Source organism: Microcaecilia unicolor, chromosome 9 (genome assembly GCF_901765095.1).
Source record: "Microcaecilia unicolor chromosome 9, aMicUni1.1, whole genome shotgun sequence".
NCBI lineage: Eukaryota > Metazoa > Chordata > Amphibia > Gymnophiona > Siphonopidae > Microcaecilia > Microcaecilia unicolor.
The window spans coordinates 28,133,842-28,156,204 of NC_044039.1; the positions used below are offsets into that span (position 1 = coordinate 28,133,842).

At 43.7% G+C, this 22,363-nt stretch overlaps 1 protein-coding gene across 1 annotated transcript in view; it reads right to left on the reverse strand.

The window, feature by feature from the left end:
• Positions 1-21,945, reverse strand: part of TXNRD1 (thioredoxin reductase 1) — a 67,934-nt gene extending 45,989 nt beyond the window's left edge. The window contains exons 1-2 of the mRNA XM_030214705.1: positions 21,842-21,945; positions 2,125-2,247 (exon numbers count right to left, since the gene is read on the reverse strand). Coding sequence (XP_030070565.1) covers positions 2,125-2,247; positions 21,842-21,910 — 192 coding nt within the window. The 5' untranslated portion in view covers positions 21,911-21,945. The remainder of the gene's footprint in view (positions 1-2,124; positions 2,248-21,841) is intronic.
• Between the last annotated feature and the right edge of the window lie 418 nt (positions 21,946-22,363).

Here is a 22,363-nt window from a genome sequence, read left to right on the forward strand (position 1 = left end):
CCAGTGCTCATTGGTTAACACAGCTACATCATTGCGTGCTAACCGATTAGCACATGGTTAGTGCAGGAACCCATAGGAAATGCGGTCATTTTATACCCACGCTACACGTGGCCTCAGAGAATGGGAAAGCAACACGCTAGTCCTAGTGGGCTGTTAAGCACACATGAAAAATGGAGTTCTCATATTGTTACTGGTCTGTTATTTCAAGTTTATGGCCTTTTCTTTTTAATTTCTCCGTAACATTAAGTAGCTGCCTCCCTATGATTGGGGTCTAATGTGACGTGCAGAGGCACTTTCAAAATGATGTCTAAATCCAGCTTTGGACGTTTTGCTAAAAATGTCCAAAATTCAAGCGGGGAATATAGCCATTTTCAAACCAGAAAAAGTCTATCCTTTTTTCAAAAATGGCTACTTGCTAGATGTTGTTGTGATCTGTGAATTTATCTTTTTGATCCATTGTCAAAAAAAAAAAAGTCCAAGTGAAAAACGCACAAAATCAAGCCATTGGGACGTAGGAGGAGCCAGCATTCTTAGTAGAATGGCCACGCAGACATCCCAGGAGAGCAATGGGGCACCCTAGGGGCCAATGCAGTGGACTTCAAATAAATGCTCCCAGGTACACATCTCACCATTGCTCCCTTGTCTGCTGAGCCCCCCCCAAAACCCACCCAAAGCCCACTATCCCCACTACCATAGCCCTTATGGTTGAAGGGGGCACCTATATTACTACTACTATTTAACATTTCTAAAGCGCTACCAGGGTTACGCAGTGCTGTACAATTTAACAAAGAAGGACAGTCCCTGCTCAAAGGAGCTTACAATCTAAAGGACAAAAAGTGCAGTCAATCAAATTGGGGGCAGTCTAGATTTCCTGAATAGAGATACAATGGTTAGGTGCCGAAAGCGACATTGAAGAGGTGGGCTTTGAGCAAGGATTTGAAGATGGGCAGGGAGGGGGCTTGGCATATGGGCTCAGGGAGTTTATTCCAAGCATAGGGTGAGGCGAGGCAGAAAGGGCGGAGCCTGGAGTTGGCAGTGGTGGAGAAGGGTACTGAGAGGAGGGATTTGTCCTGCGAGCGGAGGTTACGGGTAGGAGCGTAAGGGGAGATGAGGGTAGAGAGGTAATCAGGGGCTATATGTGGGTACAGTGGGTTTCTGGTGAGTTTTGGAGTGCTCACAGTTTCCGCCACAAGTGTAACAGGTAGAGGGAGGTATGGGCCTGGGTCCACCTGTCTGCAGTGCACTGCACCCACCACTAGGCTACTCCAGGGATCTGCAAGCTGCTCTAATGGACCCGAGTATTACATCTGAGGCTGCCATAGAGGCTGATATGTAATGTTTTGAATCACGTTTTTTGGGGGTGGGAGGGGGTAATGACCACTGTTGGAGTAATGGGAGGTCATTCCTGATTCCCTCCAGTGGTCATCTGATCATTTAGGGCACTTTTTAGAAGCTTATTTGTTAATAAAACTTGTCTAGACCAAAACGTCCAACTTATAGCACTGGATGTTTTTGTTTTGTTCCATTATGGCAGGAAAAGGTCCAAATGTTAAGAATGCCCAGATCCCGCCCTTAACACGCCCCCTTGTAATTTGAACGTACTTCTGATGGACTTTATAGAAAACCGTCTAAAACTGGTTTCGGAAATACTAATTTGGACATTTTTGTGAGAAAAGCATCTAAATACTGATTTATGCCACTTTTTGAACTTTTTTTCTCTTTTGAAAATGAGCCCCTTAATATCTTTTCTTTGTATAACAGGAAAAAAAAGTTGTCCTTTTGCCTATGTTTCTGTAAGAAGTGGATTGTTTATGCTGTATTTTTTTAAAATTTCATAAATGAAAAATTAAAGGGATGAAATGGAAGCTTGGAGCCACTGGTGTTCTACTCTCTGTGGGAAAAATAAGACAGACGCAGACACGATGATTTTAAAGGCCTACTCCCTTGTATGAAATTAGACAAAAAATATTTTTTGCATTATTTTTGCTGTACAGAGATCATTATAAAAAATGTCAGTTTAAAGAATAATTCTGAAAACTGCATCCGCTGAAAAACAGAGGATAGTTATGGGTCCACCATATCTACCTGTACTGTATGGATTGGAATTCCTTTCAGATACTGTACCTTGGCAGCTGCCAGGCCCCCAGACCCCCCTCCAATAACAATGAGGTCAAAGTCATAGGTGTCGGGAGCAGGGGCATCTCCACTGATTTCCAGCAGCTTTTCAAGTTTGCCATTTGTTTTTGCCTGCAAGAGGAGAAAAAACACAAAATATGTATTGCAACTGTATTTGTATCTCACCGAGGGCACTTAGGTGTATTGATGAGTAAATGTAATAAAAGCTTTATTCACATCTCTGAAAGCTGGTAGCAGGTCACCATTATAACACAGTTTGGATGTATCATTAGCCCTATTGTCATGTATTGGGTGTGGGTTTTTCCTGTCGAAAAGTGTGACAAAACTAAAATTACATTATACTACAATGTACTGGCAGGGAGGCTATTTTGGACTGTAAGGACTGCATGGGTTAGAATCATGCTGCTTTGAACATATTAACCTTTGTTTGTTTTTTTCTCTTTAAATTTTTTTATTATTATTGTAAATTTGTAACAGCCAACTCTAATGTTCCCACGCAGGGGCAGACAAATACTGAATTAGTACATACTTATCATCTATATAAATTCCTCTGCATGTATCTTATTTTCAGTGGTCCTGGTAGCATTATCCGTTACCCAAATAAACTTTGCGTTATCATTATGCATTGCCCCCACCCCCAACCCCCTATCCACATCCAGCCCTTTCTTATCTTGGGAATGGCCCATGGTTCTTTGGGACAATCTCCCTCCCCCCTGCCCCCCCCCCCCCCGCCCTCCCTCCCTCTCTCCCTTCTTCCTTCCTATCCCCTCCGATCCCACATTTCTCCTCTGAATCCACACCGTCCTAAATGCGCGTTAAACGCTGTTGGAATCGAGCCCACCCTCCTTTATGTCACAGATGCCCTTCCCTGCGATATGCCATAAGGTGTTCCATTTGTATTAACTGACCCAATGTCGGGGGGGGGGTCTGTTTTCTTTCAATGTCGTGCTATGAGGCACTTGGCTGCTGCCAGCCCCCACCGCATCAGTTTGCTCTTCACCCAAGAATCTCGCTCATTATGTAAGACCAAGAGGCACACCAAGGCATTGCACACTAAAGATAACCTTCCTTTGTTTATGCATTTATAATGTAAATTTAATTATGTATTTTTATTCTAAACTGTGTTGAGTACCCCTCTGAAAGACCAGAAATGCTGTATATAAAAACTCGTACAGCAGAGAAAGGAGTAGGGTAATCTGGCACTTTCAAAGAACCAGGGGAGACGTATATACGATAAATAGTCTTTATTAAGGAACATGAAATGACTCGACACAGCTGGCTTGATACTTTGTTTAGACTGCTGCAGCAGCCTTTAGAAGCATTACTTTCGAGTTTTTGGATTGTCACATCCAATAACATCATTTTAGAAAGAACAGTTGTTTATCCTTTTGAGACCCTGGAAACAGGCGCAGAGGCGCCAAAACACAGCAGCTGTGTCGAGTCATTTGATGTTCCTTAATAAAGACTATTTATCGTATATACGTCTCCCCTGGTTCTTTGAAAAGCGCCAGATTACCCTACTCCATTCTCTGCTGCACTACTTTGACGTAGGGGTTGAGTGTTCCTTCACTTTTTGTGGCTGCTCCTCGTATATAAATCTCATCTTAGTTAAGATGAGATTATTTGTGCAGTTTTACTTAAATAGATACAGTTAACAACCTTAGGGGTCCTTTTACTAAAGGGTTGCTGCTTGCTGAACCGGAACAACTGCTGGGCTACTGCAGGAGTTTGGTGGTAGTTCTCAACCCCAGCGCGCGCCATTTCTGGCGCTATACAAAGTTTCACTTCTTGTAGCGCCAGTGCTTACTCAGTGTTAATCAACAGGTGGCGCTAAGTGCTTCCCCTTCTCCCTCACCCCAAAATGGCCGCTTGGCAAGTGGTTCACTTACTGCACGGCCATTTTTTTCCCTAGAACAACAGACAGCCTCTTACCCGCTGTGGTAACAGGGGGCCTCAGTGAGCATCGAAAACACACACTGATGCTAGCACAGGCCCTCTTTTACCGCAGCTTAGTAAAAAGACCCCTTAATGAAGAAATTGACCCAATATAGTATTCAAACAGATGTAGCTTGACATAGACAACTTACACTGTGTATGAAAAATGACAAATGTTAGCATAATACACAGAACAGTGAAAGAAACTTGGAAGAAGTCAAATTAAGGGGACCTTTTACTAAAAATTAGTGCGCACCAATGGACCTTAGCGTGCGCTAAGTGCTCTGTGGCCAATGATCATGCAGTATTTAGCATGTGCTAATCCTGTTAGTGAATGCTAAACTTTAGTAAAAGATCCCTAAATCATACTAATAACAATAAAATGAAACAGGGTCAGTATCCTACACATTAAGGGGCCCTTTTACTAAGCCACATAAGCGTCTACGCATGCCTGACATGCGTCAAAATGGAGTTACCGCCTAGTTACCAGCACAAAAGAAACAAATTAATAGGCAGCACAGTAAACATTCGTATAACATTGATATGATACATCTCCATCAAGACAATGACTATGTATACACATTAAAACAGCACAGTAGAACAATACAATACAATCAATGGTCGTAAGTCATGCAGATTACTGTAACGAAATCTACGCGGGATGCAAAGATCAACTCACAAAAAAACTCCAGACCGCCCAAAACACAGCAGCCAGGCTGATATTTGGTAAAACACGATTTGAAAGTGCCAAACCCCTCCGAGAAAAGCTGCACTGGCTCCCAATCAAAGAAAGGATCACCTTCAAAATCTGTACCCTGGTCCACAAAATTATCTACGGCGTAGTCCCAGGATACATGATAGACCTCATAGTTCTACCAACCAGAAACAGAATCCGATCATCACGATCATACCTAAACCTACATTACCCAAATTGCAAAGGACTTAAATACAAAACGACTTACGCATCCTATTCTCCTACATAAGTGCACAACTATGGAATGCACTACCAAAAGCTGTGAAAACAATCCATCACCATTTAAACTTCAGGAAATCTCTAAAAGCCAACCTCTTCAAAAAAGCTTACCCCACCGACCCACCGTAAATCCCCAAACCCAGCAACACAGCATAACCAATGATCTTACTGGACAATATATAATCTACACTCCCTTCGACCCTCCTGCTGCCTGATACACACCTACAGACCAGAATACAACCTGTATTTGTTATCAACCGAATTGGCGAATGCCATTACGGTACTATGTAAGCCACATTGAGCCTGCAAATAGGTGGGAAAATGTGACAAATATATAAATAAATAAAAATATAACAGAAATATGATGTGTCAGCAGAATGCAAATGAATAGTCAGCACAGTAGAACATTCATATAACATAGATATGATGCTCACAATGTCAGCACTACACAATTAAAGAAAAGACAGGGACCACATGGGATTGGGATAAAGTGGATGGCTAGGTTGAAGGTAACTGAATGTACAGCGGAATGTGCTACTGATCTCACTTAGAGGGTGTGAAACAAACTAGTGCTGCTGTGGTGTGAGTGACTAAGTAATAATTATCCACAGTCTCGAAAGGCTTGGGAGAACAGCCTGGCTTCACCTCTACTTCAGGAAGCAGGTAAGTCTTGAGGATTGGCACTGTCTGCAGAACTTTGTGCCCTGTCTCCTGGAACAACTCATGGCTCTTTTCAGCAGAACATTAAGGGGTCCTAAGCTCTGCTAAAAAATGGCCAGTGCTATCCCCAGTGTAAATCTTTCCCGTGCGCTGAGGCCCCATTTTCCATTATTCCCATTAATGACTGTGCGCTAATGGCCATTAGCACGAGAGCACTTACCAACACCTGTTTTCTAGGTGGTAAGTGCTCACGCGCTAACCATGCGGTAATCGGATGGCACACTGTAATGTAGCTGCGCTAACCGATTAATGCAGAACATGCCCACTCTCCACCCCAGACATGCCCCCAGCGCTAAAAATTAAATTCTATTTTTTAGCGCATGAGAAGAGCACGCTGATCCCAAAACGACTGTAGGATGCTTCTGTGCGCCCCTCCGCAGTGCTTTTTACCCTGTGGTAAGCACGCCTCAGTGCTTACCACAGCTTAGTAAAAGGGCCCCTATGATGCCTGGCCAAAAGTTATGTATTGCCTGCCCCCCCCCCCCCCAATTTTGAAAAAGAATTGAGTATTGATCTCAAAATATTTAGAATTATCACGTGACTCAGGTTAAGTTGCAAAAATGTTGTATTCATGTGAAAGTCTTTTATTAATAAATGTGGTTGTCTTCACAGGAGACAGTAGCTAGGCTCCAAGTTTCTGGTCTAAGGCACCATTTCCCTGGGCAGGAAAAAAGTATGACCTGGAGTATCACAGGACAAGGTCAGTGGAACCTATGAAACATTGAAAATAAACAATTCAGGCATCTCAACTACACTAGAAGCCGTTTTGTATAATAGAATGTGGCATCAAATCAGCATGCTGCATACCACATAATATAAGTTTGCATCATGGGACCCCTGTGGAAAACTTGCCACCCTTTAATCATGACTCTGTTCTTTTAACCCTCTATGCAGTAAGCTAGGCAGAATATAAGGAAAGGCAGAAGCTCAGACCTTTGATAGCGATGTCTTTCATAGTAAGTAGGTTTGGGTGCACTCATAACAATTACAACTCAAGCAGTAGTCTGGCAGATATATTACATACAAATATTCGCAGGCAGTAGAATTGGGTGGGCTACTCAGGCCATGGCCCGATCAATATTTTGCCCAAAACAGCAGCAAGAATTAGAAAGCTTGAGGGGAAAGACTGGAGATTGGTTTGCTTGGCCCTTCCAATCAAAAATGTGTGTACAAATCTGTTCTTTACACACAGAAAAAATTATGCCTGATCATGACTACACTGTAACAACCAGATTCTACATATGGTGCCTAAAACTGGACTTCAATTTTTGGGCACCAATCCAAGATCTGCAGCTAACAAGACAATCAGTGCCAATAATTGGGAGCTAATTGGCCCTAATCAGCATCATGTTGCTATGCGTTATTCTACAATAATTTGCACCCAAATCCCATAGTGTGCAACCCAAAAAGGGGTGTAGCCACAGGAGGTCCAGAGGCGGATCAGGGGCATTCCTAAACCTTGCACACAGTGTTATAGAATACTGGGAATGTGCGCCCAGAATGGGCACCAGGAATTAGACCTGGTTTCAGCAGGCATAACTTCTGGCATCTAAAACCGGGCGCCCAAATCGACACTCAATAGTATTCTATAATTGGAACTTATTGTAGAATAGCACTGAGTGCCGATTTTTTTTACGGCGCCCAATTTTGGCCATCATTTACTACATTAAGGGCCCTTTTACTAAGGCACATAGGCGCCTACTCGCATCCAATGCACATCAATTTGGAACTACCGCCCGGCTACCGTGAGCCCCGGGCAGTAATTCTATCTGAAAATATTTTTTAATTTTCTACCACGCGGCACTAACCGGGTAGTAATCAGCAGTGTACGCGCGCTGACAATTATTGCCCAGTTAACGCATGAGACCTTACAGCTAAGTCAATGGGTGGTGGTAAGGTCTCAGGCCCAAAATGGATGTGCGCCAATTTTTATTTTGCCACACGTCCATTTTTGACCAAAAATAAAAGGCCTTAGTCCTTAATATTCTAAAACCAAAGACAAACAGAGCCACTGCTGCTTGTACTGAACTGGGGTGCTTGTCCTCACTCATTACGTCCATTGACCAACTTATGTCTCTGCAGCATGCTCTCTGATTGCATTCGTCCTGACCAGTGACGGACAATGAGATTTACTGTTAAAAAGAGCAACGCTAAGTCTTAGGCTCTGGGGTTTATCTCCGATGCTCTCCCTAAAGTAAAAGCTCTCTTTTCATCCGTGGTATGCATTTCAACATTCTGCTAGAACATTTATGCTTCCCACTAAATTATTATATTTATTCAGCCTGTGCAATGATGCACTTATCCTTTTCCAAACCTATGTAACAATGCAGTTATACCACTACAAAACTTGTCTCAATAAGCTGATATAGCACTAGTGAAGTTATTTACAGAGTTGTTTACAGTATCAGCTGTGTTTTCTATATATGTATATATATATTTTTTATGTTATTCACACCTTTTTCAGTAGTAGCTCAAGGTGAGTTACATTCAGGTACTATAGCACTGAGCTCCTGCTTCTGTCTTTTTTAAATGTATAATATATCCACACCCACCCAATCACAAATTGGCACGGCACACTTTTCCTTAGACATGCGAAGCTGTGCGTTGTTGAAGGGCTCACTAGCCAAGCCCAGTTCCATATGGGATACTTCCTTTATGCTTTCCATTTTTCTACTGGGTTCATCTGTAATTGCAGTTAACTCTATCGTCACTGCAGAGTCTGACTCATTTACACTGTCTTCCTCCATCACAGGTTCCTCATCTGGACTATGGATATCTGTTAATGATATCGAATATATACATGTCATTTTTTTTCCAGGAAATCTAGAAGTTATGTAAATATACCACATGACTATGCACCTATATGGTTAATAAACAGAGATCCTGTACTATGTACATTATTTTAGATATATGCACATCATGTGATTGGTATTAAAGATATCTACGCTCACCACCCTTTTATTTATTTATTTATTTATTTATATATTTGTTGCATTTGTACCCCACATTTTCCCACCTCTTTGCAGGCTCAATGTGTATGTCACTTAGAACCTATTATTAGGTTTGGGTAAACAAAATAGAATAATTATTCTTACTGCAGGATTGGTGTGACTTGATCCATGTCCAAACAATTTGGTCTTATGTGTTTGCATTTCCCCAACCTGTATCTCAAGCTGTTCTTAGAAAAAAAATAAGTCTTTGTTTTGCTTCCTCCAAACTTTCTCAAAATGTAAAACCTTCTTCTGCAGACATACTAGTGTCAGAAAAATGGTTCCTTCCTCACTGTTCTTCTTCCCAAGTTATAGAAGGAATTCTTGATAATGTGGAGGAGTGGCCCAGTGGTTAGGGTGGTGGACTTTGGTGCTGAGGAACTGAGTTCGATTCCCACTTCAGGCACAGGCAGCTCCTTGTGACTCTGGGCAAGTCACTTAACCCTCCATTGCCCCATGTAAGCCAGCTGCATTGAGCCTGCCATGAGTGGGAAAGCGCAGGGTACAAATGTAACAAAAATAAAATAGATACTATCGGAGATTCTACATGGAATGTTGCTACTATTGGAGATTCTACATGGAATGTTTGCTATTCCACTAGCAACATTCCATGTAGAAGGCTGCGCAGGCTTCTGTTTCTGTGAGTCTGACGTCCTGCACGTATGTGCAGGACGTCAGACTCGCAGAAGCCTGTGCTGCCACATTGGTGATCTGCAAGGGCTGACTTCTACATGGAATGTGGAATAGCAACATTCCATGTAGAATCTCAAATAGTAGCAACAGTGGAGGAGTGGCCTAGTAGTTAGGGTGGTGGACTTTGGTCCTGAGGAACTGAGTTCGATTCCCACTTCAGGCACAGGCAGCTCCTTGTGACTCTGGGCAAGTCACTTAACCCTCCATTGCCCCATGTAAGCTGCATTGAGCCTGCCATGAGTGGGAAAGCGTGGGGTACAAATGTAACAAAAAAAAAAATATCCAGTTGCATCAGAATTGTGCTAAGCCTCTTTATTTGAGCATCACTTAATACATCCCATTTGTGCCCAAAAGAATCCAGACAGAGCAGTACAGTTTAGCACTTCAAACCAGTCTCTGTCATGATGAGCGAACCACCGTGGTTTATTGCTCCCATATGGTTATAGAATTCAGGTATTTGATGGCGGATTGCGAAATAACTTGTGTTATCAATAACCCAGCAATCTATTCTCTCAATCTCGTTTGTGTAGGTTTTTTAATGGAAGAAAAAGACTTCAGAAGCTCAACCAGCTGACTTCGCCTGGTTCATATCAAATTGTCCTAAGTTCAAGGAACCTCCTTGTATTGTTTTAAACGTTTTAGTGTGGAGGAGTGGCCTAGTGGTTAGGGTGGTAGATTCTGGTCCTGAGGAACTGAGTTCAATTCCCATTTCAGGCACAGCTCCTTGTGACTCTGGACAAGTCACTTAACCCTGCATTGCCCCAGGTAAAAATAAGTACCTGTATATGTAAGCCACATTGAGCCTGCCATGAGTGGGAAAGCGTGGGGTACAATATATGGATAAGCTCATTATTAGTTTTTTGACAAAAACCATCAAGGAAGCACTATCTAAGAGCCTGCTGAAAGGCGGAGGCTACCGCTCCTAAAGAAGCACGAAGCGAAGCAGATGCTTACTGTAGACCGTCCCCGACCTGATTAAAGCTCAGATAAGTGCATTTAAGATAAATTGAATCGATAGTAAAGTCTGTATGAGAGGTTTTTTAAGTCCCATATGGTTATAAAATCCCAAGATATACCAGGGCAAAGACAATAAATTTTGCCAACTTGTTTTCAGCATGCATCTTATTCATTTATTTGTTACATCTGTATCCCACATTTTTCCACCTATTTGTAGGCTCAATGTGGCTTACATAGTTCCAGAGAGGTGATTACAGACTCCGGTGTAAACAAACACAAGCTGATAGTATGGTTAAAAAGAGCTAGTGTGGTTCACAGAAGGTTTTGTGCTACGTCCATTTCGTGTTTTAGTTATGTTGTGTTTCAGTGTTCGGGCGTTTATGTTGGTTCTGTGGGGTATGCCTTTCTAAAAAGCGAGTTTTTTTTAGTTTTTTTCGGAAGTTTAGGTGGTTGTTGGTGGTTTTCAAGTCTTTTAGTGATGCGTTCCATAGTTGTGTGCATATGTAGGAAAAACTGGACACGTACGTTGATTTGTACTTCAGTCCTTTACATCTTGGGAAGTGAAGGTTTAGGTATGATCTTGCCAGTTCAAATGTGTTTCTCATTGGTAAGTCGATCAAGTCAATCATGTAGCCCGGAGCCAGACCGTGGAGTATTTAATGAACCAGAGTACAAATTTTGAAGGCAATACGTTCTTTGATTGGTAGCCAGTGTACAGGGCCATGCCGATGCGGTAAGCGAGGTAAGCGCCGCAGGGGGGCGCCAACCTCTGGAGGGCGCCACCGCGGTGCTTACCCTCGCCCCGCGCCGCCGAGGACTTTAAATTACCTCGGTCGCAGGCTGCAGCAGCGTCGGTGAAGACGTCTCCCTTCCCTTGCACTCATTGGTTCCCTCAGTGTCCCGCCTTCTTCTGATGTCAGAAGAAGGCGGACACTGAGGGAACCAAGAGCGCGGTGGGGGCGGTCCGCCCCGGGTGTCAGCGGGTGGGGGGTGCTCCGCTCCCGCTGCTCCCACCCTACCTTCTTTTAAAAAAGAAATCAGTAAAGCGGCGTGACAGGCAGGGCAGCTTCGCGTCTGCCCTGCTTGTAAAACAAGTAGATCTCCTCGTCGGGCCTTCGCTCACTGGGTCCCGCCCTCCTCTGAGGTAACTTCCTATTTCCTCGAGGGCGGGACCCAGTGAGCGAAGGCCCGACGAGGAGATCTACTTGTTTTACAAGCAGGGCAGACGCGAAGCTGCCCTGCCTGCCACGCCGCTTTACTGATTTCTTTTTTAAAAGAAGGTAGGGTGGGAGCAGCGGGAGCGGAGCACCCCCCCCCCCCACCCGCTGTCATCTCGACGGAGCTGGTAGTCGGGTCGGATCAGGGGAGCCCAGATGGGAGAAGGGGAGCCCAGATGACAGATGGGGTGGGGAGCCCAGATGGGAGAAGGGGATGGGAGCCCAGATGGGGATGGGGTGGGGAGCCCAGATGGCAGAAGGGGATGGGGTGGGGAGCCCAGATGGCAGAAGGGGATGGGGTGGCCAGATGGGAGAAGGGGTTGGGGTGCCCAGGTGGGAGAAGGGATGGGGTGCCCAGATGGGAGAAGGGGATGGGGAGGGGAGCCCAGATGGGGTCTGGGGCTGAAAGGGGAGGCCCTAATGCAAGGCATGTGGATGAAGGGAGCTGGAACTGGGGGCTGAAAAGGAGGGTAGGTGGGATAAGGGGGCTAGTACTGGGACTGGGGGCTGAAAAGGGACAAGAGCTGAAACTGTGGGGACTGGGGGCTGAAAAGAAGACAGGGAGAAGTGGCTGGGGCTGAAGCTCGGGACTAGTGAGAGAAAAGGGCTGGGTTTGAAACTGGGGGCTGAAAAGGGGACAGGGAGAAGTGGCTGGGGGCCGAAGCTCAAGACTGGTGGGAGAAAAGGGCTAGGGCTGAAACTGGGGACTGGTGGGATAGTGGGACTGGAACTGGGGACTGAAAAAAAGGGGCAGAGAGAGGGGACAGATCCTAGATGGAAGGGGGAGTGAGAGGGAGGGCAGACCCTAGATGGATGGGAGAGGGAGGGCAAATGGTGGATTGAGCAGACAGAGAGAAAGGGCAGACAGTGGATGGAAGCGATAGAAAGGGCAGACAGTGAATGGAAGGGGGAGAGAGAGGGCAGACAGGGGCAGATGGTGGATGGAAGGGGCAGAGATAGAGGGCAGATGTAGATGGAAGGAGCAGGGAGAGAGGGCAGACATTGGATGAAGGGGACAGCAGAGAGGGCAGACACTGGATGGCAGAGAGAGAACAAAGACAGATGCTGGATGGAAGGAAGGAAGACAGTGAAAAGAAGATGAGGAAAGCAGAAACCAGAGACAACAAACTGTAAATAAAATATTTACTTTTATTTTTTTGCTTTAGGATATAGTAGTATTGTAGCTGTTAATAAATGTTTATAATAGGTAATCTTTTTATTGGACTAATTTTAATACATTTTGACTAACTTTCGAAGAACAAAACCCCCTTCCTCAGGTCAGGATAGGATACTGTAACAGCACTATACTGTATTGACCTGAGGAAGGATGTTTTGGCCTCTGAAAGCTAAATGTATTAGTCCAATAAAATGGTATTATTTTATTTTCTATATTTGTTTTATTTCTATTTGTTAATTTGTAAAGTGGTGATTGGTTCTTGTTAGTTTTTTTCAAATTTACATCTGCAGTCTTTATATTTTGCACAGTACTAGGGGACATTTTCTGTTTCTGTGGTGTTGCATTGTATGCAGAGTCTGGCATCTTGGGGGTTCAGTTTAATTTTTGTCTAAATAGCGTTTGGAATATGTCCACTTTGAGAATTTACATCTGCTATCTTATTTTGCAATGTATAGCAATTTGTTTCTAAGAATATTGCTGACAATTCCTGTCAGTGTGGCAAGTGGTGAGCGATCATTTTCACCCGGGGGGGGGGGGGGGGCGTGATCATTTTCACGGGGGGTAGGGGCGCCAACTGATAGTCTGCAGGGGGGCGCCAGAGACCCTAGGCACGGCCCTGCCAGTGTAGTTACAATACCAATTTTATGGTATTCTGACTTGAATAGAATTCCACTACTAGGCTACAGAATATTATTGCAGACAGAACACATATATCTCACAGCTACTACTGTTTTTCTTTCATCTTTCTGAGAATCTATAATATATCAGGCATTCCAAGAAGTATATCATAAAAAAAAACCTTATTTATTATAAAATATCCACCATAAACTGCATCTATACATATATCTATAGGTGGATGAACATAGATATATCTAACAACATACTATACAAAGGGGTATGTTTGCTAAGGTGCGTTAGCATTTTTAATGCGCCTGTAAATTTCTATTGGAGCGTTAGCGTTTAATGCGCGTAAACCATTTACGTGCGTTAAAAACGGTAACGCGCCCATAGCGCCGCTTAGTAAACATAGGCAATAGTAATCAACAATGCTACTGGGTTCTTGAAAGATGGGAAAATTCTTTATCCATACATTGCTGTGCAGTGTTTTATGACACTTTTATTTGTGCTGAAAGTTGAAAAGAAAGAGACCCCATCTTACCAGAAACAAATCCTAGGTGAGATTAACACCAGCAAAGTCACTTCTTAACATCTAGAATGCTAAAATCAAGACTAGACAGGAAATTATGGTCTATTCCTAAGGCAAAGTTCTGAGTCACACACACGTAGCTGATAGTTCAGAACTTCTGTCAACACCACACCCATGAATAATTTATCTTCCACTGTGACGCATCCAATTTTCAACAATGCACAGAAGAGACGCCATACTGAGACAATCCATTGGTCCACTGAGCTCAGCATCCTGTCTCTAACAGTCATCAGTCTGGGTCAGTTGGAAAAACCTAAGTCCATTACCTCACTCACACAAGTTTCTGGCTAAAACACAAGTACACTACTAGCCTTAACTTCTGACAACAAACTCCACAGCATAACTGTTTGCTGATTGAAAACCAAATACTTTTTTTTTCCAAATTCGATTTAAATCTGACACTAGTTAGTTCATGGAATACCTCCTAGAACTAGGGAGGTTCCATAGAATAACCATTTCTTATTAACTTGTTTTACATCACTTGTGATTTTCTAAACTTCTGGAGTGGAGGAGTGGCCTAGTGGTTAGAGTGGTGGACTTTGGTCCTGGGGAACTGGGTTCAATTCCCAATGCAGGCACAGGCAGCTTCTTGTAACCCTGGGCAAGTCACTTAACCCTCCATTGCCCCATGTAAAGCTGCAATGAGCCTGCCATGAGTGGGAAAGCGTGGGGTACAAATGTAACAAAAATAAAATAGATACTATTGGAGATTCTACATGGAATGTTGCTACTATTTGAGGTTCTGTTGCTACTATTTGAGATTCTACATGGAATGTTGCTACTATTGGAGATTCTACATAGAATGTTGCTATTCCACTAGCAACATTCCATGTAGAACGCTGCGCAGGCTTCTGTTTCTGTGAGTCTGACGTCCTGCACGTATGTGCAGGACGTCAGACTCACAGAAGCAGAAGCCTGCGCGGCCACATTGGTGATCTGCAAGGGCCGACTTCTACATGGAATGTTGCTAGTGGAATAGCAACATTCCATGTAGAATCTCAAATAGTAGCAACAGTGGAGGAGTGGCCTAGTGGTTAGGGTGGTGGACTTTGGTCCTGGGGAACTGAGTTCAATTCCCACTTCAGGTACAGACAGCTCCTTGTGACTCTGGGCAAGTCACTTAACCCTCCATTGCCCCATGTAAGCCACATTGAGCCTGCCATGAGTGGGAAAGCGTGGGGTACAAATGTAATAAAAATAAAATAGATACTATTGGAGATTCTACATGGAATGTTGCTACTGTTGGAGATTCTACATGGAATGTTGCTATTCCTCCTCTCCGCCTTCTCCAAGGTGAAGATCCCTAACCTGTAAAGCCTTTTCTCATGAAGGAGCTATTCCATTCCTTCTATCATTTTTCTTGTCTTTCTCTGTACTTGCTTTATATTTTTGGGGACGTGACGACCAAACCTGCACATTCAGAGGCATTATTACGCTCCTAGTTTTGTTTTCTGTTCCTTTGTAAATAATTCCAAACGTTCTATTTGCGTTATGATTGCTGCCACACACTGAGCTGATGCTTTCAAGTAGTTTAGTCCTAATATGGTTATTCTTCCGGGAGAGCTGACAGGTAATTTCACGCAGGCAGAATGTGATTTAGAAAAAAAAAAAAAAAAGAAGAAAGTCGTTTTTTGTAATTATGAGTGACTCATTTAATGTTCTTCTGAAACCTTCCTCAGGCACTTTTAGGTAGACAAAATAAGCTTTTGCACAGAAGGAAAGGAGGGTGCGGTCACACTGGCATTTTAGATTAAAGGAGATGCTGTGCTCAGGGCAAGGGAAGAGGATACAGAAAGAGCTAGCAACAGAATGATTTGTGCGACAGAATGTCTACGAAAAGTATCAATATGCCAGTTGTTCCGTGTAGGAATTTGATCTGATTCTCTAACAATAAAATCTTTACACTCTAAAAATACAAGAAAGGGTATGAAGTTTTTATTTACTGTCATCGGAGTGATCATGAACTGTCTCCCACCTCAAAGCCACAGGTGAGTTATAAAAGACCTATAAAGAATCAAACGTACTAAAGGGTTTTTCCCATTCATTAAGGTTTTTCTCTCGTGCAGTATCTAAAGGAAAAGACTTTGATTAATCTATGCATATGGAGGGGCATAATTAAACAAAAACGTCTATCTCCATGGGCGTTTATCTCCGAGAACGGGTCCGTGAAGGGGCGGACCGAACCGTATTTTCGAAAAAAATAGACGTCCATGTTTTATTTGACAATTTGTGAGCTGGGCGTTTTTGTTTTTCAGTGATAATGGAAAATGAAAGCGCCCAGCTCAAAAATGAATAAATCCAAGGCATTTGTTCGTGGGAGGGGCCAGGAGTCGTACTGCACATGCCAGGACACCAACCGGGCACCCTAGGGGGCACTTTTACAAAAAAAAAAAAAAAAGGTAAAAGAGCTCCCAGGTGCATAGCACCCTTCCCTTGGGTGTTGAGCCCCCCAAATCCCCCTCAAAACCCACCGCCCACAAGTCTACACCATTACTATAGCCCTAAGGGGTGAAGGGGGGCACCTACATGTGGGTACAGTGGGTTTGGGGGGCGGTGTGGAGGGCTCCCATTTACCAGCACAAGTGTAACAGGTGGGGGGGGGGGGATGGGCCTGGGTCTACCTGCCTGACATCCACTGCACCCCCTAATAACTGCTCCAGTGACCTGCATACTGCTGCCAGGGAGGTGGGTATGACATTTGAGGGTGAACATAAAAAGTTGTGAAACGGCATATTTTTGTGGTGGGAGGGGGTTTGTGACCACTCTGGGGAGTCAGGGGAGGTCATCCCCGACTCCCTCCAGTGGTCATCTGGTCATTTATGGCACTTTTTGGGGCCCTATTCGTGGAAAAACAGGGTCCAGGAAAAGTGCCCTAAATTCTCGCTAAAAAGGCATATTTTTTTTCCATTATCGGCGAAAGGCGCCTATCTCTGATCGGCCAATAACCACGCCCCAGTTCCGCCTTCACCATGCCTTCGACACGCCCCCATCAACTTTGTCTGCATCCGTGACGGAGTGCAGTTGAAAACGTCCAAATTCGGCTTTCGATTATACCGCTTTATTCGTTTTTGTGAGATAAACGTCTATCTCCCGATTTGGGTCGCAATATAGGCGTTTTTCTTTTTCAATTATAAGCTGGATGGTGAACATGCTTAGTGCATTTGGTCCAAAATCTTTGTTTCATTCTCCCCCTTGTTAGTATTGCTTTCCAGTTGTTTCAGTTTCTAAAAAAAGAAAGCAACATCATTTTTTTTCTCTGAACAGCAGCACTACCGTTTTTCCCTCTGTGGACTGCATGGTTATGTGAGATTAATCCCCTCTATACTGCTCCTCTGCCAATACAGGTGGTATGGTAATTGCCCCCCTCTGCCGCATTTTATATGCAGGGAACGTGGCTAAATGTAATAAGGGGGAGATTCCATATATGGGCCTAAAAAAATCAGACCTGAACGTATTCTATAATCTAGAATATGCTTAGTTGATATTTCAGCACTTAAATCTATGCACATCTATTTACACCAATGAAAATAGATTTAGGCGCACTGGTCACGTAAATTTCTGAATGCCCAAGAAACACTCATTTCCCCGCCTGTAGCTACGCCCTTTTTTGCCTGTGCACGTTAGAAGTTCGGTGCACATCGTTATAGAAAACGCTTAGTGAGTTGTACACCTAAATTCTAATCAGTGCCAATTAGTGCTCATTATTGCTTGTTAAGCGCTGTTATCAGCGCTCATTAGCTTATTAAGCCAACTGAGTTGCATGCATTGTTATAGAGATCTCTAAGCATGCTATATAGAATCCTGGGGAAAAGTGCACTGATTATACCATAGGATGGTGCAAATCAAATGCACTGCAGAGCTCCAGTGCATTGCTTAATTGCAAAGGCAGACATACACGTGCACACCCTGCCATGTGCCGATGTTCATGGATAACAGGTTGTGGGGAAAAAAGAAAAGGATGGGGCTGGACCAGTGATTGTGGTGTAATTTCCAAATTAGAAGAACCCTTCAATTATGGGCTCTAAATCTGCAGCATCTGCAATTCCTTCCAGCCCGCTGGAGGTGGGGGAGGGACATGGATTCAATTTCCATATCAGTTTTTCAGGTCTACCGCTCTCCCCTGGCTGACCACAACTGGGATTGCTGCAGAGTCAGCATTCATAGCTCCTGTTTGAGGGAGCCCCAGTCCTTTGCTAAATGATGCTACCTAGAGGCCAGATTCAGGGTCCATGATTGCAGGGTTTCAGAAAGAGAACTGGTGTGCAGCCCCCACCTCAGGAAGGTTTCCTCAATGATTGGGTGAAGTAGTGGCATAACCAGACAGCAAAGTTTGGGTGTGCATGATGCATTCTCTCCACCTTTGCCACCCCTCTCACTCAACTTAAAAATGAATTTCCTTAGCGGGTGAGGGTCACTAAGCCTCGCCAGCTGAAGCCCACCCTAACTCCCCTCACAGCAGTCAGCAGCAGCATTTCCAGCCATTGATGTCAGCACCCTGAGGCCCCAATGATCAAACGTAAACACGGGTGCTACAGGCCATTAGTGCCGTACCAGTGCCCGCATTTCCCAGCGCGTAATGATCAGAGGGGTCTAGCGCAGCAAATGAGCACGCCAGATCTTAGCAAAAATAGCATGCAAATGTAGTCCATTTAAATGAGGTCATTTTGCATTCCTCCCCAATGATCAGAAAACAACACCCAACGCGTAATTAAACTCTGGAATTCATTGCCAGAGAACGTGGTGAAGGTGGTTAGCTTAGCAGAGTTTAAAAAGGGGTTAGACGGGTTCCTAAAGGACAAGTCCATAAACCGCTACTAAATGGACTTGGGAAAAATCCACAATTCCAGGAATAACATGTATAGAATGTTTGTACGTTTGGGAAGCTTGCTAGGTGCCCTTGGCATGGATTGGTCGCTGTCGTGGACAGGATGCTGGGCTCGATGGACCCTTGGTCTTTTCCCAGTGTGGCATTACTTATGTACTTATGTAACAAAGGTGCCTTGCTGCTGTAAAAAATAACACCAGGTCAGCACAGGCATTAGGGTGCTGGAAGAGAGGATTTCCCATGATTCTCATGCTTCTCTCATGATTCTTTCTGCAAAATCTATCGGTTTTGATTGCTTTGGGAAACAGAAGGAAGCCTGTGCAAGTCCTTGAATGCTGGTTGTGAGGAACAGCAGACCCAAACGAGAAGCACACATTGGCGTTCTTGTCCTGCGTCTAAATTTAAAGCGGCCATGCTTAAAAAAAAACGCAAAGCACACATTGGGGTCTGTTACTTGCATCTAAATATAAGCATCCAGAAAAAAATGTTTAAACACTTATATTTAGGCTGCAGAAAACAGACACCAATGTGTGCTTCATGCTCTGATTTTACCAAGCGCATGCGCACAGGCACACAGGAGCTAAGCTTACTGCTGAACTCTTCTGCGCATACGCCAAGTACAATCCTCCTGCCGAACTCCCTAATACTCGAAAATATGAGCGCACCTATATTTGCATCTCATTAGCTTTGAGCTCTAGGGCATTGTTCTTCTGCACTGTTGCGATGGTATTTTTATGGCGCTATTCAGAATAGCGCCTGAGTTTTAATCATCAGCCTCTGAGCATGCTCAATTCACATGCATGCTCAACTCATGCATGAGAACTGAGTATGAATGGAGTGCTGGCCTTGCTGGCTGGGAGCGTTTCTGCTGACTGCTGCAATGGAAGTTATGGCAGGCTGCCAGTTTCTTCAACCGGCGGGGCTTGGAGATTCCTGCCAGCTACACCAACGCTGCACCCCTGGAGGGTGTGTCTGAGCCAAAACTGGATTGGCCCAGGCACACCCATGGCTAAGTCCTAAATTGAAATGGGAATATAAAATAGAGGGGGAAAGCCCCACAGGGACTTGCAACTGGAAGCCCAAAGGAGAGGGAAGAAACTGCAAGGTCTTTCCTTTGCCCCAAAACAGATAAGGGTGCAGCTCACTCAGGCACCGAAGGAAGCACAACCAATCACAATATTAAAACACTTTTCCTTATATATAATAAAAGCTCTTTCACAAAGTTTGGTGACGAACTACAAAATTAATCCTAACATTTTTTAGAAAATGGAAATTGTATAGGACTCCTTACATATTCCTTAGAAAACACAACTAACACGTTACATTGGTTTTATCAGAAAGAATACCACGATGACATAATATCTGCTTTATTTATTCAAGAGAACGCTCTAAATTATTAGGCATAATTTGAGAGATGAGGCTTACTGTACTTAAATCAGATAAGACAATTTCTACTGAAGGGATTCTGTACACACTGAACTTATGTAAGGTAACATCTTCAAAGCTGTCCATTAACTTAAGTTACTGTTTCAGTGTCACAGTGCTGTTGAAAGGTACGTTCCTCTTAAATGCATGAGGAGTGCATTGTATAAAAATTACAAAAGCATTATTCAGCTATTCATCTGATCTGACTGTGCTATACAGCCTTCTTATTTACAATCCCCTTCTCCCCCGATATTCAGGGCTATTTAACTGGCCAGGAATGGCTCCTGGCCAGTTAAATAGCGCTTAACTGACTATCTGCGAATATAAAGCGGGAGGTAGCCAGTTATCTTCTGCTGAATGACCCCAGTCAACGCTTACCCCCCCCCTGGATTCTACATAGCACACCTAGAGATCCGCGAACAAAATCCAGTCATATTCTATAACAATGCACATAACTTAATTGGCTTAACAAGCCAATCAGAATTTTTAAGAGCTCTTAACAAGCAATGAGCACCAGCTGGCAATAATTTCAATTTCCACGCACAACTCACTAAGCATATTCTGTGATTGTAAGCTCTTTGAGCAGGGACTGTCTTTCTTCTATGTTTGTGCAGTGCTGCGTATGCTTTATAGCGCTATAGAAATGCTAAATAGTAGTAGTAGTAGTCTCTTGTAACCAGAGCTAATATTGTGATGTCATAATGCCTCAGCCACCAATAAGAGCCAACCTCATCAGTGATGTCACAATGGCTTGATTGTCCTATACTTGGCTTACTTTTATTACATAGCTCTTTGAGCAGGGACTGTCTTTCTTCTATGTTTGTGCAGCGCTGCGTACGCCTTGTAGCGCTATAGAAATGCTAAATAGTAGTAGTAGTAGTAATGAACTGTGCCTACAATTCTAATGCACGCAGTTCAAAGGGGATGTGGCTATGGCCAAGGGAAATGGGCGTTCTGAGAGGAATTCCCAAATTTATGCGCGTCGTTACAGAATATGGCCCAGTGCGCGTAAATCTACATGCAGGGATTTACACCACATTTTTGCTGGTGTAAATGGACACGCGTAGTTTTAGGCGCTGGGATATCAACTAAGAGCATTCTATATACTGCGCCTAAATATACGAGCCGCTTATAGAATACACTTAGGCGGAAACGTTTACCGCGTGGATTTTTTTAGGCGCTTTATATAGAATCTGGCCCTTAGTGGCTAATTGATTATATTGCGTGATATATCTGGCTATCTGCTAATATTCACCGCATTGTCAGCTAAGTTTGGCAGCCAAATCGGGCCGCCGAAATAGCAGGCCTATCTTAGGCTGGTTTAAACTTAACTGGCCAGTGCTGAATATTGGCTTGGCCAGTTAAGTTTATAACCAGCCAAAAATAAACTGGATATTCAACGCTGGTCACTAGAAATGGCCAGACATTGATTATCTGGTCTTACCGGCGACCACTGGAGTTAGTCTGGCTGCCTCCTGCAGTCTGAATATTGACTCCAATGTATAGTAAATATCTACCAAGGTATTTCATACAAAAAATATGAAAGACAGCTACTTATTAAAAATTAGAAGATTTGACTGTCCTACCTTTAATATGTTGCCATAGTCTCCTATTGGCTTCTGTTTCACAAACACAATTGGTACAGTTGTTCCCATGGTTAATTCATACAAGACTTCTTGCAGCTGACCTCCGTTCTCTAGGGAATAAGGATAAGTAGGCATAAAGCTACTTTATGAAAGCTGAACTAGGTGCATACATCACAGGAGGTGTGCCTCTCTTACTCTTTCACACCGCCCCTCATTACTCACTCACTTCCTTCTGATCACTCTCTTTCCCTGTGTCTGGAAAAAAAAAATCATACATTTCTCAAGAAGGTGAGCAGTTTGGCAGTGTAACAGTGACTAGACACTTCTTGGCCTTCAGTACATACAACAATTAATGCTAGAATATTGAAATACGATCTATATTTTCAACTTTGAAACTCAGCTTAAACACACAGGAACTTTCAATATTATAAGAGAGATAATCAAGGCTGCTCCCAATGGTGTAAGCTGGGTGAAGGATCTGGGCTTTGTTGACATATCCATCAGAGATAGTCAGACCCAGGT